The 18,787-nt window shown below is 34.0% G+C and overlaps 3 protein-coding genes across 7 annotated transcripts in view; 2 read left to right on the forward strand and 1 right to left on the reverse strand.

The window, feature by feature from the left end:
* slc5a6b (solute carrier family 5 member 6) overlaps positions 1–7,492 on the forward strand; it is a 20,225-nt gene extending 12,733 nt beyond the window's left edge. Inside the window, exons 8-16 of one of the 4 annotated variants that reach the window (XM_005158575.6) lie at positions 1,153–1,282; positions 1,383–1,471; positions 2,041–2,150; positions 2,242–2,312; positions 4,079–4,165; positions 4,250–4,419; positions 5,252–5,358; positions 6,774–6,883; positions 7,140–7,492. In XM_005158575.6, the coding sequence (XP_005158632.1) occupies positions 1,153–1,282; positions 1,383–1,471; positions 2,041–2,150; positions 2,242–2,312; positions 4,079–4,165; positions 4,250–4,419; positions 5,252–5,358; positions 6,774–6,883; positions 7,140–7,247 (982 nt within the window). In that variant the 3' untranslated portion in view covers positions 7,248–7,492. 4 annotated transcript variants of the gene reach the window in all.
* ankrd66 (ankyrin repeat domain 66) overlaps positions 1,919–18,787 on the reverse strand; it is a 50,352-nt gene continuing 33,483 nt past the window's right edge. Inside the window, exon 4 of the mRNA XM_005158585.6 lies at positions 1,919–5,371. The gene's annotated coding sequence lies outside the window, so the exon portion shown is untranslated. The remainder of the gene's footprint in view (positions 5,372–18,787) is intronic.
* Positions 14,637–18,787, forward strand: part of adgrf3a (adhesion G protein-coupled receptor F3a) — a 34,423-nt gene continuing 30,272 nt past the window's right edge. The window contains exon 1 of one of the 2 annotated variants that reach the window (XM_073928093.1): positions 14,637–14,778. The gene's annotated coding sequence lies outside the window, so the exon portion shown is untranslated. The remainder of the gene's footprint in view (positions 14,779–18,787) is intronic. The other variant, XM_073928094.1, reaches the window with a different exon arrangement.

The following is an 18,787-nucleotide window of genomic DNA, read 5'->3' on the forward strand; positions in this document are numbered from 1 at the left end:
TTTCTGCCATTTCAAAACATCACTTTATTTTCACTTTGTCACAGTTATTAAATGAGTGTGTCAGTGGGACAGTACAGGCTACATGTGTGTGTCAAACATTTTGGTGAACTATATTTGTTTGGGCTGGTTATATATTTTAAAGAAAGAAAAAATGTTGACTTTAGCGATGAAGAGGCTTCATTTAAACGGCAGAAGATGCCGTCTGACAATGAGGGGAAAATACCTCACAGCAGTTGTTTTCCATCCCGTTAGACCACATTTTTTTAAATGATCAGTCCAGGAGGTGGTGCTGACAACAGTATTAGTTTTAGCTTTCCATATGTGACTTTTTATACGCATCAGCTGCCGACTGGAAGTTCTTAGCATTCTCCTTGCGCATACACGCAAAGCATAATGGGTAATTTAGCGTTCAAAGAAAAAAGTCTACACAACAACGCCAAAGAAGCTCGCCTTTAAGTTTAAATTGAAATGGCTCATGACAAAGAACGGTACTGCGCAGGCGATCATCACGATAATCCTGCTCTGCCTGCTCATATATTGGCTCGGCTGACTCGCCTGCTTTTCCACAAACACAGAAAAATGTAAATCCGATCATAAAGAGACACAAACCGAAAACAAAACCTTTAAAGATTGGCAGAAGTGAGACTTTTCTTCCTTTTGTCTGTTCTTTCTTGACATGTATGTTGTTTTTCTATGTAGTTACTGATGACGGCTTTGCAGCTTTCAGCATTGAATTGAATAATGTATTATAATCTTACGGTTATGTTTTGTAGCAGAGATATTATTTGTTTATTAAATTGACATGCGTATAAAAACAATAGTGCAGAATTTCTTATTGCAATGCTTAATTTTTGTTTAATGCAAACCATTTATTTTCATAATGTAACAGTAGGACTTTATATAGCAGATAACTCGCATTCAAGCACATGTAAGGCAAAATGATCATGAGAAATTTAATTCATTATTAGTATTATTGACCTGTCGAAGAGTCAAAAGTGGAGCTAAAATCATGCAGTCTGAACTCGGCATAAAAGTAAGGAAATGCTGTTTTGTAGTAGCTTTTGTCCTAAATGTGGCCCTAGTTGAAATGACCATAGTTCTCAAATTGGTGGAAGATTTTGAAGTTGTTATGTTTCTGTTCTCCACCTGCAGGTCCTGCTACATGGTCTTTCCCTGCCTTCAGCTGGCTTTATTGCTCAGTTGTCTGATGGGATTGGTCATGTTCGCCTGTTACGGCCAAAACAGCCCCGTTGAGCAGCAGTACATCACATCCAAAGACCAGGTTAGCAGCAGTACACTCCTCCTGAATGATCTGAATGCGTATCTAATCTAATCCCTGATATGAAGATTACATTTATATATGACATGCTTTGATCTTTCAGATGGTGCTGTACTTTGTTATGGACATGTTGCAGAATTTCCCTGGACTTCCTGGATTGTTTGTGGCGTGTTTATTTAGTGCGTCTCTCAGGTAACGGCAGGAGGATTGAATCTATCTATCTATCTATCTATCTATCTATCTATCTATCTATCTATCTATCTATCTATCTATCTATCTATCTATCTATCTATCTATCTATCTATCTATCTATCTATCTATCTATCTATCTATCTATCTATCTATCTATCTATCTATCTATCTATCTATCTATCTATCTATCTATCTATCTATCTATCTATCTATCTATCTATCTATCTATCTATCTATCTGTCTGTCTGTCTGTCTGTCTGTCTGTCTGTCTGTCTCTTTCCTTTTTATCCTTCTGTCTGTCTGTCTGTCTGCCCTTCTTTTTATCTGTCTATCTATCTATCTATCTATCTATCTATCTATCTATCTATCTATCTATCTATCTATCTATCTATCTATCTATCTATCTATCTAAGTTACTTAAAAAATGGCAGATACTGGACCTTTGGTAGTGTTCACACAGATCTGCTTTTTTTTATTACATTCAAAGTAGAACAGACATTTGGTGCAAAAACATGCAATAGTTATATAAGGTAAAACTAAAAATGCACTCTCCTTATTTTGTCTCGCAGTACGATATCATCAGCTTTTAACTCATTGGCCACAGTGACAATGGTGGACCTGATCAAACCGCATTACTCGATGACGGAGGCCAGAGCCACACTGCTGTCAAAGCTGCTGGGTGAGATGTGACTGTCTCTCTTCATTTCAGATGCAAACGTTTCTTCTAGGAGCTCAAATGTTTATAATGCATGATTCTATTCCTCATCCAGCTCTGTCATATGGGATTATATGTCTGGCTATGGCTTATCTCGTCCATTTGATGAACAGTTCAGTTCTTCAGGTAAGAATCCAGATTTTTTACAATTCTTATTTTATATCCTGCAGTCGTTCCTGCCAACATATTTCTCCCATATTTCAGACCCATCTCCCGCCTATTTTGGAACCCTGTGTTTGCGTCACGAAATTCAAATTTTTTTTTCTGACTTCTGAATTCTGACTTTACATCTTGGAATTCTATATATATTGGAATTCTAAGTTTACATCTTGGAATTCTAGCTTTCTACAAATTCACTGTTTACATCTTGAAATTCTACTTATTTTGGAATTCTGCGTTTAGAACTAACATTTATGAAACAGCTTAAGAGTATTTTGGAGTTCTACATTTTTGGGGATTGTGAATTTACCTTTTGGAATATCCTTTTTATTTTTATCTCTTTTATTTAGTAAATTAAAATTCTATGCTTTTTGTATTGGGGTTAAATTTTTATTTAGAATTGATTTTCAGCTTGTACTTTTTTTTTATTTTGAGTTGACATCTTAGAGTTTTAGCTTTTTTTAAATTGTGTTTGCATCACAAAAGTCAACTTTTTTGGAGTATAAATTAACATTCTAAGTATTTTAATAGGGTTCATTATTTAGAATTTGGATTTTACTTTTTGAAGTTCTGGAATTTGGAATTCTGTCTGTTTTTTTATTTTAAGTTTACATCTTGTATTCTACCTTTTTATAGAGTTCTAAGTTTACATCGTTTTGCTGGAGTTCACTTTTTTTACATCTTGGACTTCTAACCTTTTATAGATTAACTAGGTTTACATCTTGGAATTCCATAGATATTGACATTAGATGCCGCCTACGCTGTTGTTGTCTATTGGAAGAAATGCGCTAATAGAGCCGCCATTTTAGTACAGGGTAGCGCTCCTTTAAATTAATACTCTCTTGCTTTCACTTCTAATTCTAATGGAGGGAGCGATTTGTTTAAGACTGAATTTTTGTCATGAACGACTCATGGGAACCATCAATATCCCTGAGTCTCAATGAGCATATCCACCTTACTGATCTAAATGGTATATAACATTTGTAATATTCAATAATTTAGGGTGGACTGTATGCATATTGAGGCACATGCACTGTTATGTTATCAGGCACCCTTATAAGTTAAACTTGTATAACTTGATGTCACTTTACTTAGCCGACAATAATACAAGTTTCTAGCACCGCAGTGTCGTGTTGTCAGTGCAGTTTCAGTTACTGTACTTCTGTATTTGCTTCACGAGGGAGAGTGGGAGGTTGGCGCTTGGTTTACATTTTGAAATTTTAAATGTTTTGGAATTCTGAATTAACATCTTGACATTCTACCTTTTTTTGGAATTCTGAGTTTACACTTCACTATTTCATTAATTTTAATTATTTTTTAAAATGTTTTGCCTGAAGTTCTAGCTTTTTTAGAATTCTAAGTTTACATCTTGGAATTCTATCTTTTTTGAAATTCAGAGTTTACACCTGAAATTTCTCAGCTCTTTGTTTTTGTCAGAATTTATAGATAATAGTTTATATGTCTCAATTGTAATTCTCCGTATAGTGGCAGAAATAAGATTTTAAAAATGTGCGAAAAATAATCTCACAATTCTTAATTGTAGGACATAAACAGGCAATTGAGAAAGAAAAAAATGTTTTTCTTTGTTTGTCTTTTCTTTAAATCTATGGCAAAAAATAAAAAAATAAAAAGTGTCCAAAAGTACCAATCAGCCTGTCGTTTTTTATGCAGTATAATCAATCTGGATATACATCTTCCTTCACATTCACCTTTTGTAATTTTTGTTTTTTCAGGCTGCTCTTAGTATCTTTGGGATGATCGGCGGTCCGCTGCTTGGTCTCTTCTGTCTCGGCATCTTTTTTCCATGTGCAAACAGCATTGTAAGTTCTCCATCTAATTCAGTCAAGTCCAGTCCATAAATTCATGCTTGCAGCTTCACATAAACCATTTCTTTTCTCATTCAGGGAGCTGTAACAGGACTTTCAGCAGGTCTGCTCATGGCATTCTGGGTTGGCATTGGAGGTTTTTTGACTCGGATGCCCAGTCCTGTGATTCCCCTGCTTAACTCCACTATCACAGTACCAGACGTATCTGAAAACATCACAGCGGCGACTGCTGAACTAGAAGCTGACAGGTGAAATGAAGATCAATATCAGCATGGGGTCTAGTTTATATATACAGTGGGGAAAATACGTATTGAACACGTCATGGTTTTTTTTCATGGGAATAATATTTCTAAAGGAGCTAAAAACTAAAAAAAATTGTTCTGTGTAATAAAAATGGAATGACACAAAGAGAAAGCGCTGAACTACTGAAATGTATTTAATACTTTATATTAAAGGCTTTTTTGGTGAAGGCAGCTTAAAGACGCCTCTCATATGGAGAATGAAGTCACATGCATTGCTCAGCTGTGAGTTTCTCACACACTTCAACAGTGTCAAAATCTTGATGGTTCTTTGGGTCTCGTCTGTCAAATCTGAGCTTTATTTTGTATTTTCTATTGGATTCAAGTCAGGGAATTGGCTGGGCCATTCTACAGCTTGATTTTCTTTCTCTGAAAGCATTTGAGAGTTTCCTTGGTTTTGGATCATTGTCTTGCTGAAATGTCCACCCTGGTTTCATCTTCATCCTCCTGCTATTGTAGATGTTGGCCTGAAGCAGCTGATATTCATTTACACTGAGGATGAGCAGATAATTGCTGAGATTTTAGCTGCTGTCTGGGCTTTCACTGCCTTTCTACACCTTCTTTTCTTCATATGTTGAAAACTGTGTCATTTCATTTTATTGCACTTGACTTAATTTGTAAATTAGTTGCAAAATTCTTTGGTTGTTACCACATCCGGTAAAAGTTTCAAGGTAACGGCACCTTTAAAAATAAGTTTTCTGCGCAAAATGGTGACGTGTTCATTACATATTTCCCCCACTGTATGTATATAGAGTGACAGAATGAAATCTTTGTTTTTCAGCAGGTCTGCGGGTCTGCATGGGTTTTATTCTCTGTCCTACATGTGGTACAGCGCTCTCAGCTCCTGCACTGTGCTTATCGTTGGACTCATTATCAGCTGCATCACAGGTAGGAGTTTTCACTGTAAACAAAGTAAGAAGTAATTGAACTTTATATATTACAGTTCTGACTTTTTATCCCCCATAATTGCTAAAAAGGTTCTTGCAAATTCAAAACTATAAATGCATACAACTGAAAGTTTGAATGTACTTTAGTTTATTTTTCACACTCCTTTTACACATTTTGACACATTTTTGTACTTAAATGATCTTTTATTCAATGGCAGCGTTTCTGCAATAGCACCTTTTCCCTCAAAATTGCATGGGAAAAATATATAGTTTAAAAATAGTTTTTATTTTTTTGTCTATTTTAACATCATTAATATTCTTTTAATGTTAATTTATAAAAATGTAACTGTTCTTTGTTCCTGTTACAAATAAAACTTTTGATTTTATAAATATAAGTGTTGAAATTATATAAACAATTATATTACTGAAAGCTTTTTTAGTTGATAGGTCATAACTAATGCATTAGAACAACTAAAAGCCGATTGTAAATTGCTACAAGTGACCCGACATAAGAATATAAATTACAAAACTAAAATAATAAATAATGTTGCCCCAGCAAAAAAAACGCAAATAAGATAACTGAAATACATTGGTTTATGTATTTACTAACATGAACACACAACGAACAACACATTCAATATAGTAATAACTAGTTAATATTATTTATATCTATTATATAAATTTAGTATCGTCACGCTTTATTTTGATGGTCCGTTTGTTGAATTTAAGTTACATTGCAACTAATTCTCATTAGATTATTAGTAGACTGTGGGGTTAGGGTTAGTGTAAGTTGACATGTACTGTACTTGCAAAGTTTCTTATAGTCAGTTAAATGTGTGTTGAAGGAGCAGAATCAAGTAGACAAGCTACTAATACCCCATTTACACAGGGCGTCAGCTTCAACGCTTCCCATTCACTTTGAATGGGTGATGTTAGGTGCTGCCAAACTGCATTGTGGATTCGTCGGATATACACCAGCTCAGACAGTAGCCGATTGCTGACTAATTTCATTGGCTGATGCTGCTATGATGATCGCATCAGTCCTAACTTCAGATATGCCCTCTGTTAAGCGTTGACGCTTGAGCCCTGTGTAAATGGGGCGTAATACTCAAGGACCATCAAAATAAAGTGTTACCTTATTAGTATCTATTTATTATTTAATAATTAGTTCTCGTTTACTTCTCATGCAATAATTAATGTAAACAAGCACAACTTTGAATTTTAATAATGCACTAGTAATACGCTGAACTATGATTAATAATTGCTGTAAAAAGTTTGTTAATACTTGGTTCCTGTTAGGGTTGTTACCATTACATTGGAAACAACAAATAAACACACACACACACACACACACACACACACACTCACACAACAATACAATGTTACTGTTTATATTTCCACTCATTATTTTTCAAGGCCCAACAAAAGGAGACGATGTGGCCTCGGGCACAGTATATCCTGTGGTGAAAACAGCTCAGTCTTATCTGAAGCCCAGCACTTGCTGTAAAACTACTGCTGAGCACAAGGTAAGAAACTCCTGTGTGCATTTACACGACACCATTTTCTACAAATATTTTTGTGCATTTTGGACATATATTTTTTTGACTCTGGCATTTGCTGATTTGCTTCACACTGGGAGGGCAGAATTTTTTGTTTCTGTTTTTTCTTCTTCTTCTACGTTTTCTAAATTGCAAAGCTTTTTTATTTTTTTGTTGTGGTGATGGTAACACTCTAAAATGCATCATTGCTTTGAATAACTTAACTATAGTAAATCATCTTTAGCAGGTTGACGGTCAGAAAGAAATGAATGGCACCGTAAAGGAAGATGCTGGAAGTCAGGAAGAGACGCAAAGATTTCTGCCTGATGTGGAGCTGGAGACCTCAGTGTAACACTGTAAATATCTGTATATTGCTGGTGTAAGTATTCTGAGGGAAACAACTTTATCTAGGTGTAATATTTTGTAATAGACTGTATATCTGTCACATTTGTATTCTTTTTTTATGTCTAGCTGCTGTATATAAAACCAAAGAAAATATTTTTTACAAATGCACTGTAATAAAGTCTGTAAAGATGTGAAGTACAAATTCAAATGACAGAGAGAATGTTCTTTTCTAATAAAAGTATGTGCATCATGTGCTGCTGTAGGCCTGCTCAATCCCTCATATCTGCCTCATATTACACCCCTACATAATGTTAATAAAGTATAAGCAGTGACATTATACATTTAAAACTGTACAATTTTCTTATTACTGCTATAAGAATTGGGGAAAAGTGTTAAATATAAAGCAGTACAATTCAATATGTGTAATTAAATATTTTTTACATATGGTTTATAACCTCACCAGCTATTTTTATTAAAGTACACCTGTTCAACTGCTCGTTAACATACATTTCTAATCAGCCAATCACATGGCAGCAACTCAATGCATTTAGTCTTGTAGACATGGTTAAGACGATATGCTGCTGTTCAAACTGAGCATCAGAATGGGGAAGAAAGGTGATTTAAGTGACTTTGAACGTGGCATAGTTGCTGGTGCCAGTCGGGCTGTTCTGAGTATTTCAGAAACTGCTGATCTACTGGGATTTTCACGCACAACCATCTCTAGGGTTTACAGAGAATGGTATGAAAAAGAGGAATTATTCAGTGAGCAGCAGTTCTGTGGGCGCAAATGCCTTGTTGATGTCAGAGGAATGGCCAGACTGGTTCCAGTTGATAGAAAGGCAACAGTAACTCAAATAAACACTTGTTACAACCGAGGTCTGCAGAAGAGCATCTCTGAACAAACAACACGTCCAACCTTGAGGCGGATGGGCTACAGCAGCAGAAGACCACACCGGGTGGCTACAATTCTCACATGCTCACCAACATTGGACAATAAAAGATTAGAAAAGCGTTGCCTGGTCTGATGAGTCTCAATTTCTGCTGTGACGTTCAGATGGTAGGGTCAGAATTTGGCATCAACAACATGAAAGTATGTATCCATCTTGCCTTGTATCAACAGTTCAGGCCGGTGGTGGAGGTTTAATGGTGTGGGGGAGATTTTTTTGGCACACTTTGGGCTCATTAGTACCAATTGAGCATCATTCAACTCCACAGCCTACCTGAGTATTGTTGCTGACCATGTTCCATCCCTTTATGACCACAGTGTACTCATCTTCTGACGGCTACTTCCAGCAGGATAACGCGCCATGTCATAAAGCACGAATCATCCCAGACTGGTTTCTTGAACATGAACAATTGAACAATGAGTTCACTGTACCCAAATGGCCTCCACAGTCACCAGATATCAATCCAATGGAGCGCCTTTAAGATATGGTGGAACGGGAGATTTGAATCATGAATGTGCAGCCGACAAATCTGCAGCAACTGCGTGATGCTATCATGTTAATATGGAGCAAAATCTCTGAGGAATATTTCCAGTAACTTGCCGAATCTATGCTACGAAGGATTAAGGCAGATCTGAAGGCAAAAGGGGGTCCAACCCAGTACTAGTATGGCTAATAAAGTGGCCGCTGAGTGTATACTATATTTGTGCAGACACACACACAATGCATTAATATACATTACATTGTCCTGTGTCCATAGACTCATTTTTTGGAATTGACATATTTTATATTAAAGATATTATTTTTTACTTTTAAAAATAACTGAAGGTTTTTTTGTGTTATTCCTACATTTGTCCAGCTGATGTCGCCAGTGCGCAATCTCTTTACGGGTCCTGAAAGGTATAGTTCACCCAAAAGAGAACATTTACTCACTATTTACTCATCTTTTACTTGCTTTATACCTTATTGGTAGTTCCTGTCTTCTGTTAAACACAAAAGAAGATATTTTGAAGAAACCTGTAACCATTAACTTCCATAGTAGAAAAAACAAATACTATGGAAGTCAATGGTTACAGGTTTTCAGCTTTCTTCAAAATATCTTCTGTGTTTAACAGAATTAGGAAACTTATAAAGGTTTAAAACAAGTAAAAGGTTAGTAAATGAGAGAATTTTAAGTTTGGAGTGAACTATACCTTTAATTCTCACTGCAATATTAACATGATAATATAATATAGCAAATACACTATTAGTGGTTTATCAGATGTTACAAGAGTCAAACCTCCAGGCTCATTTTCAAGAGACTGTTTTAAATAAAATTATTTTTAGATAATATGTTCAAATAACAGGCTAATAATAATAACAATAATGGTTTATTAAAGCAGATTGATTTAGGTTCATAACTAAATCAATGTCATAACTGCTTTAATATAAACAGACACATGTTATTTTGACATTTTAGTGTTCCATTTCTAGGCTAAATGTCATGGTTTTTCTAACAGAAATGAGGGGCTGGACTCTGGAGACTGTCCAAAGACTCAGTCAATGGCATATTGAAGCCCGCAGGAACTTCATGCTAAATAAAGCTTTCAGGAGACCTTTCTGGTCTAATAAAAACACATTATCTCTGTCTATAGAGAGAAGAATGTAAAATTAGCCTGAGGATGGATTGAACCACAAACATATGGCCTTTCAATTAATTTCTACTGATTCTGATTATTACAATGTTTTTCCCCTGTTTTATAATTTACATGAGTATAGATATTTATATTAGTATAAATGTAAAAATGTAAAGATTTTTGTGGAAAAAAAAGCAGCAGCAATGATATTTTGTTTGTAAGGTTTAGTCAAAGTGCTGAGATTTTGAGTTCTAAAACTCAATTGAAATCTAAAGTATACAGTAGATGATGCTATGTTGGCTTTAAAGGAGTTAGTTCACTCAAAAATTAAGCTTTGTGTGACTTTTTGTCTTCAGTCGAACATAGACAATTTTTACATTTCCAGATTTCTCACTAGCGCAAGTCGTCATAGTAGAGTAAACTTAAAACACAGTGAATGGAAGAGTACAACAAATCATTTTTACAGTCCTATTTGCTGAAATAATAAAATAAATCTCCATGAGGGTGTTATACAGACTTTCAGAAAAAAAGAAATGTGCAAGACAGATAACGGCAGCCAGAAGAGAGAATCGTTTAAAATTTACTGTCCTGTCCCCATAGACACTGCATTACAAACGCCTCGTACAAGTGGTAATTCAATTTTTGTAATTTGTTGCAAAGATGATATAATACATTCATAAATACATATACAATTAAAGTCTGAATTATTAGTCCCCCTTTAAATGTTTTTTTTTTCTTTTTTAAATATTTCCCAAATGATGTTTAACAGAGCAATGAAATTTTCACAGTATGTTTGATAATATTTTTTCTTCTGGAGAAAGTCTTATTTGTTTTATTTGGGCTAGAATAAAATCAGTTTTGAATAAAAAAAAACATTTTAAGGTCAAAATTATTAGCCCCTTTAAGCTATATATTTTTTCAATAATCAACAAAACAAACCATCGTTATACAATGACTTGCCTAATTACCCTAACCTGCCTAGTTAACCTAATTAACCTAGTGCAGCCTTTAAATGTCACTTTAAGCTGTATAGAAGTGTCTTGAAAAATATATAGTCAAATATTATTTATTCATCATGCCATTTGTCATAATGGCAAAGATAAAATAGATCAGTAATTAGAAATGAGTCATTAAAATTATTATGTTTAGAAATGTGCTAAAAAAATCTGCTCTCCGTTAAACAAAAATCAGGGAAAAAAATAAACAGGGGGGCTTATAATTCAAAGGGGGGTAATAATTCTGACTTCAACTGTAAACGTATACATGTTAAAAAAAAAAAAAAAACTGTAAATATTAAGAACATTCAAGCATTTAAGATACCGATGAAATGCATCAGAACGGTCTTGTGAAAAGGGTCCAAAAATTAAACCTAAACTGTTGAACACAAAGGAAGCTCTTCTGAAAATCTTATAATCCTGTAATCAAAAAATCCTGTAAATTGACCTCTATGGTATTTGTTTTTCCTACTATGAATGCCAATGGTTACAGGTTTCCAACATTTTTCAAAATATCTTATTTTATGTTTAACAGGAAAAAAAACACTTGAAGGGGAGTAGTGAGGACATTTAGATTTTTGGCTGAATAATCCCTTTATGGCATTCGGCTTGTGCTGATGCAGCCGTAATGTACTGCTAAGAGTGTTATATTGTTTATAAACTTAACTAAAAAGATGAAATGTTTTGTTTGGTTATTTGCATGTCTTCTGACCTCAAAGACCTATGAACATGCAAACATGCACACCAAAAACTTCCAGGGTGTGAGTGAGACGGGGTTTTAAACAAACCTAAAGTTTAATGCCCTGTTCAAACGACCAACCAAACTTTTTAACAATGTGGTTTCACTGTATGTCTACACAAAAATGCATTATCGGGGGACTGAAGCTAGGGGTGAAGATTAAACTCTGGATACAGTGTGGACACTACAATATGGCAATTTCCCATGTTCTTGCCAAGCAAATCACATATTCCACCGCTGTTATTACGCTTACATTGACTTCTTTGCAATTTACTCAAGAAAATACTTAATTCCCTGTTTGGTGTAAGCCCAGCATAAGTGTCATTATTTCAACCTGTTGGTCCAGCATGCCCCTAACATGCGCACAGTTCCTTTTGATGTGGACTTAGATTTGTTTTTGTTTTTAAATTGTTTATAAACATACCTGTGTAGATATGGACATGGCCTAAAACAGGGTTTGACTGATGTAAATCAACAAACAATCTATGAAGTTTGTGTTTAACACTATTGCTGTATTTATAACAAAAGTCTTGTCAGTTGTAAGATCAACAAATAATAACTTGACTTAGCTGATTATTTGGAAAAGTGGCAGAAGGTAGATTTTTCTGATGAATCATCTTTTGAACTGCATCTCAATCATCACAAATACTGCAGAAGACCTACTGGAACCAAAATGGACCCAAGATTCTCACAGAAATCAGTCAAGTTTGGTGAAGGAAGAGTCATGGTTTGGGGTTACATTCAGTATTGGGGCGTGCGAGAGATCTGCAGAGTGGATGGCAACATCAACAGCCTGAGGTATCAAGTCATTTGTGCTGCCCATTGCATTACAAACCACAGGAGAGGGCAAATTCTCCAGCAGGATAGCGCTCCTTCTCATACTTCAGCCTCCACATCAAAGTTCCTGAAAGCAAAGAAGGTCAAGGTGCTCCAGGATAGGCCAGTTCAGTCACCAGACATGAACATTATTAAGCATGTCTGGGGTAAGATGAAGGAGGGGGCATTGAAGATGAATCCAAAGAATCTTGATGAGCTCTGTGAGTCCTGCAAGAACGCTTTCTTTGCCATTTCAGTCATGGATGCAGTCCTCCAAGCTCATGGGAGTCATACGCAATATTAATTCTGTTTCCACTGCAGCACTTTATATTCTATACTGGACATTATTTCTGTTAGGTGACAAGACTTTTGTCTAAGCAAAGTCAGACCTTACTGTGCTAATTAAATAATTCAAAATCAAGTCATGATCATATTTTATTGTGGTAAAATAAGCGTAATCTAGAGGCTTCTGATACCAAATGATCAACTAGAAGTCAAGTTAATATTTGTTGTTCCTAAAATTTGGATAGGTGACAAGACTTTGGTCAGGTAGTGTATAACAATAGTGTTTTATGCTGTTTAAGTCTGAATTCTTAGCCCCCATGTATTTTTTTTTCTCAATTTCTGTATTGGACAGAATGCATTTCTAAATATAATAGTTTTAATAACTCATTTCTGATAAATGATTTCGTTTATCTTTGCTATGATGACAGAACATAATATTTGACTAGATATTTTTCAAGATACTAGTATTCAGTTTAAAGTGCAATTTAAAGACTTAAATAAGTTAATTATGTTGACAAGGCTAATAATATTGACCTTAAAATTCTAGCTGAAATAAAACCAATAAGACTTTCTCTAGAAGAAAAAATATTATAGGAAATACTGTGGAAAAAATCCTTGCTCTGTTAAACATCATTTTGGGTAATATTTGGAGAAAAAAAAAATCACAAAAGGGCTAAGAATTTTGACATGGACAAAAATGATGTAAACTGTCATCACATAAAAAATGAACAAGATATCGCAGAGAACCTAAGGCAGAAAAGTAGGTGCCATGTCATAAAAAATTATGAGAACATGCAAAGTCAAATGCAAATTTAGTCCGGCTATTCAGTGGACTTTTTTGTGAGTGGCGATCTGTCATGAGCTTGTTTCTAATCTTGTTTATATGGAATAAATGAAAGCACCTGCTGTTGACAGGCTCTATTTCCTTGAGGTCTGATTCCCCAAACAACTGTATTTTACTGATATTCAAACTAGCAGGGATGTAGCTATTCTGGAACATTCTGTACTATTTTTCAGTGTCACAATGGATTTTTGACTTTGCATACAGTGCTACTTTCAACAAAATATATATATATTTTTTCAAATAATCAAATGAATATGTTAAAAAGCTGTAATAAATTGCACACTGTACGTAAAACATAAGTTGGCAATGCTTCTAATGATCCAGAATCATGAAAACAACCGGTTATATCTTCAAATGTCCATTGTTTTATATTCCAAGAACTAAACCGAGCCAACAAAACCTAAGATGGTTTGACTATTCACACCATAAAGTTTATAGCATGAGCAAAACATGCTGCTTGTAAGCAAAATACATGCAAATGAAGACGGTTGTACAGGAGAAATAAGATAAGCAGGGTCATCTGAGGGTTTTGCACAGCGCCTTCGCTAAATACAAATTTACATTCTAACAAATCAGATGACGTGAATGACCAGAACGCCTGCGATGGTGCCCCCTGATAACCGATAATACAAAGTATGAAATAATACTAGTCGTGTTTACTTATGAAAAAGAAGTTGCAGGTGGTTTTGTGTGGTTGCATATGGTCTTGAATAGACAAAGTCTAATCTTGGTGATGTTTAGGCATCTTGATATTGCTCAGTGTACATCTGTGGGATTTATTATGGGTACAAATGGTGAATATTTATACAAATTATATTTTAGTTTTCCTATTTGTGTGTGAGACTGTAATTTTTTGTGATATTTACAAGTATTTTCTGTGAGAATAGTTTCAAAGTAAATCCTAGGTTTATTTTAAACTACTATTATTCTGCCACACTTATAATAATTTTAGCTCATTTTTTATTCTTTTAAAACTTGGAGACATTTTAAAGATATTTTAAGACACTTTTAACAAGTTAGCTACAAAAGAGACATGTTTTAGTTATTATTTACTGTACAGAAAGCTGTTATGAACCACAAGAAGCCATTTTATTAGAATCATATTAAAACAGATGTCTACTGATACACTTGAGTCATGTGATTCAATAATGCAAATCAGAGGAGTTATTGGAAATGTCATTTCATCCTGTCACGCGGTCAGAACGGCCACTTGGAGCTTTTTTGAAAGTGATCACTGCATTACAATTGTTCCTCAAATTCATGGATCAATAATGCTGAAAGGACTTACATGGCAAAGAGGTATGTTTAACTTTTAATTGATTTAAGCTATTATATAAACTATTGATAACATGGGTTATTGTGCAATACTGTTCAGTTGAGAAGTCTCTTATGCTCGCCTTTTTATCTTGGATGTCAGATGATACTTCAGAAATCATTCTCATATTCTGATTTAAAGCTCAACTGCGTTTGGTGTTAAGTTATTAAAAATGGTTGTTAATGTAAAATCATTTTGGGGCTTTGCAATAGAAAGTTTATTTAAAGAAATGCTTGGTTGTGGTAACCCAACATTGCGTCAATTATTAACAAATTGGCTGTACAAAGTGAAACAGTGTCACTTTATATTAAGTGGCCTTAACTAATTTGCTCTTACAGAGAAATTAATCATTTGTTACAATGTACTTATTGTGTATATACAATGTTATTAATACGCTTGACTAAATACCTGCATGTACAGTAATTGCATTTAATTACACTGTTGAACCATCCCTTTCACCTTAACCTTTCCCTAAACTTACCCATACCACACCATACCAAAGCTGTCCCTACCCATATCCCACCTCAAAAGCAACAGAAGTGTTCTGCAATTTATTATTGACACATGAGTACATTATATTATATTTTGATGCACCTATACGGTAGTTTAGGCAACTTAATATAAAGTGGGACCTAATTTACATTTAATTAATTAATTTAAACAATTGGTTTGCCCATCTTTTACTTAATGTTGGGTTACAACAAGCCAGTATTTTGACTGTTTATTTAAAGTATTTATTTGAAATCTAAATAATGTTCAGTACTACAAAGGTCTGTAAAGTCACTTCTGATGAACTTCACTGCTGAATTAATATGCTATGTATTAACAAATACTGTATACAGTGCTCAGCAAAATTGAGTACAGCCCATTTAAAACATTTCTCAGTGAATATAGGCTATGCATTTTGGTGCATTTAAACTAAACAGATTTCCTAAACAGATATATTTACTAAAATAATATTTTAGTCCCCAAACAGATATAGAAATTGAAAGATAATGCAATAAAAAAACTAAAAAAAAAACTGAAACCTATAAAATTTCAACTAAATGTTTTCAGTTTTTTGTCTCTTTAGATTTTTTGTTATTCATTCATTCATTCATTCATTCATTCATTCATTTTCTTTTCGGTTTAGTCCCTTTATTACTCTGGGGTCACCACAGCGGAATGAACCGCCAACTTATCCAGCACATTTTTCCCATCACTAGGAAACATCCACACACACTCATTCACTACAGAAAATTTCTTGCTGTGAGGTGACAGCACTACCTACTGCAACATTACGTCACCCATTTTTTTATCGTAAGTTATTTTATTAGATTAGCTCCAGTTTTGACTTCAGTACTAATCTACAGTTGAAGTCAGAATTATTAGCCCCCCGGAATTATTAGCCCCCCTGTTTATTTTTTCCCCAATTTTTGTTAAACGGAGAGATTTTATTTTCAACACATTTCTAAGCATATTAGTTTTAATAACTTATTTCTAATAACTGATTTATTTTATCTTTGCCATGATGACAGTAAATAATATTTGACTAGATATTTTTCAAGACACTTCTATACAGTTTAAAGTGACATTTAAAGGCTTAACTAGGTTAATTAGGTGACCTAGGTAGGTTAGGGTAATTAGGCAAGTTATTGTATAACGATGGTTTGTTCTGTAGATTAGTTTTCACCTTTATTTGGATAGGACAGTGGAGATTTTACAGACAGGAAAGTGTGGGGTGCAGAGATAGGGGAAGGATCGACAAAGGACCTTGAGCCGAGAATCGAACTCGGGTCGCCGTGAGCACCTTGGTGCTATGTGTCGATGCTATAACCACTAAGCTATTTGCGCCAACTAAAATGTTTTTTAAAAATTTAAAACTACTTTTATTTTAGCCGAAACAAAACAAATAAGATATTCTTCAGAAGAAAAAATATCAGACATACTGTGAATATTTCCTTGCTCTGTTAAACATAATTTAAGAAATATTTAAAAAAGAAAAAAAAATCAAAGGGGGGCTAATAATTCTGACTTCAACTGTATATGCACAAATTTGACATAGTAAAGCTTCCTATTAAAATATTAATTTAAAAGAGAGATTTGTGAGGGGTGTACTCATATATGCTGAGCACTGTACATACATATATATAGTGTTTGATCAAATTACAACTAAAAATGTATGATTTGGAGTCCTATACACTGTAAATAAAAGTTGACAACTTAAAATTTTAAGACAACCAGCTTCAGGACATTTTTGAATTTACTCAACTTGTATCGAGCGAAGTGCGGAACTTGGGTTGAAAGTTGAGTCAACTCAAAAAGGCTCTGCAGTAAGTTGCCCTACAATTTTGTGCTGAGTCAGCCTTTTTTTTTTTTTACAGTGCAGGCTCTTCTTGCAGTTTGTTTGAACACTGGTTTTTAGATACATGGGCTCCTGTCAGAGTCTATATTGTCATACATGTTGTTTCCTGTTATTATTAAAGCTAGCAAGTAGGTAGTTTGAAACAATGATAGGCCAATTTAGGTGGACATTAGAAAATTATATTTACTCTCATAACTCAAAATGTTCACAGGACTTTAAAATATATTAAATCTCCAAAAAAAAACCAGGTCTTTTCTAAAGAGGTCTTATTTTTCCTTTCCGTTCATGTATAGCTACCCACTCTGGCCAACACCCAAACAATTACCAACAATCCAACTTAATAAAACTTGTATTTATTTATTTTATTTATAAATCTATTAACTATAATAATAATTTTCTTTACAATAACATTTGTTTAAAAGTTCTCCATGCATTTACTGCTGAGGACATTGACCCAACCTTTATTATTATTATTATTATTATTGTATTATTAAATGTATTAAGTTGGAATAGGTTTTTTTTTTTACTGAGCCATTCAAAAATTGTGTTTAGCCATGTATAAATCTAAAATTTCAATCATAATGGCCTTAAAAATGACTTTAAAATTCTTACAAATTTCTGAGCAAACCCTGTTACAGTAGATTTTGTGTACTTGAACTATTTGAAATATTTTTTTAATTCTCAATTTCAAATAAAATAAAAACTCCAATAAAATTATTTATAACAATAAAAAAATATATATATATTTATTTATTCATTTTCTTTTTGGCTTAGTCCCATTACTAATCTGGGGTCACCACAGCGTACTGAACCGCCAACTTATCCAGCATATGTTTTACGCAGCGGATGGCCTTCCAGTCGCAACCCATTATGGGAAGCATCCATACAAACTCATTCACACACACACACACACACACACACACACACACACACACACACACACACACACACACACACACACACACACACACACACACACACACACACACACACACACACACACACACACACACACAATAAATGGTTTACATTAAATACATAGTTAACAAGTGTTGTGTTCAAGAATTTAGTTAGATTAATGAGGTGTTTATAAGTCAATCAGGGGTGCGTTTCCCAAACAATGACGTAACTCGTGGCTGAACGATGTAGTGACGAGTTTTTCCCAAAACCCGTAGTTTCTTAGTCACAGAACCATCATTTGAACCACGTTAGTTATAACGTAAAATGCCCCATAATGAAGCTCTAAATGGGGAAAACCCAATAATTTATTTTATTGTTAATTTCTTTCTGTGCAAATTATATTGTTTTACATGTACACGCATAAAAAAATCCAATATTAGTTTTGATAAAAACATGCACTTATTTACCATATTAATTTAAATTGAAATATGTAAATTGCACATATAGGGCCTGTGTTTCCTTTACAATTATTATTGAGAATATTCCACATTTTATTCTAAATTAACATAAAATCACTTAAAAAGTTAATACGTATTCTAATATCATATATAAATTATATGAAAAAATAAATAATGAGGTGATTTATTAAGAAATAAATGTAATATTTTTCATTTATTAGAAAATGAAAAAAATCCTACTTTAATAATAATATTTATAATATTAATGATGATGAAGAAGAATATTATTAT

The sequence above is a fragment of the Danio rerio genome, chromosome 17 (genome assembly GCF_049306965.1).
Source record: "Danio rerio strain Tuebingen ecotype United States chromosome 17, GRCz12tu, whole genome shotgun sequence".
Lineage (NCBI taxonomy): Eukaryota > Metazoa > Chordata > Actinopteri > Cypriniformes > Danionidae > Danio > Danio rerio.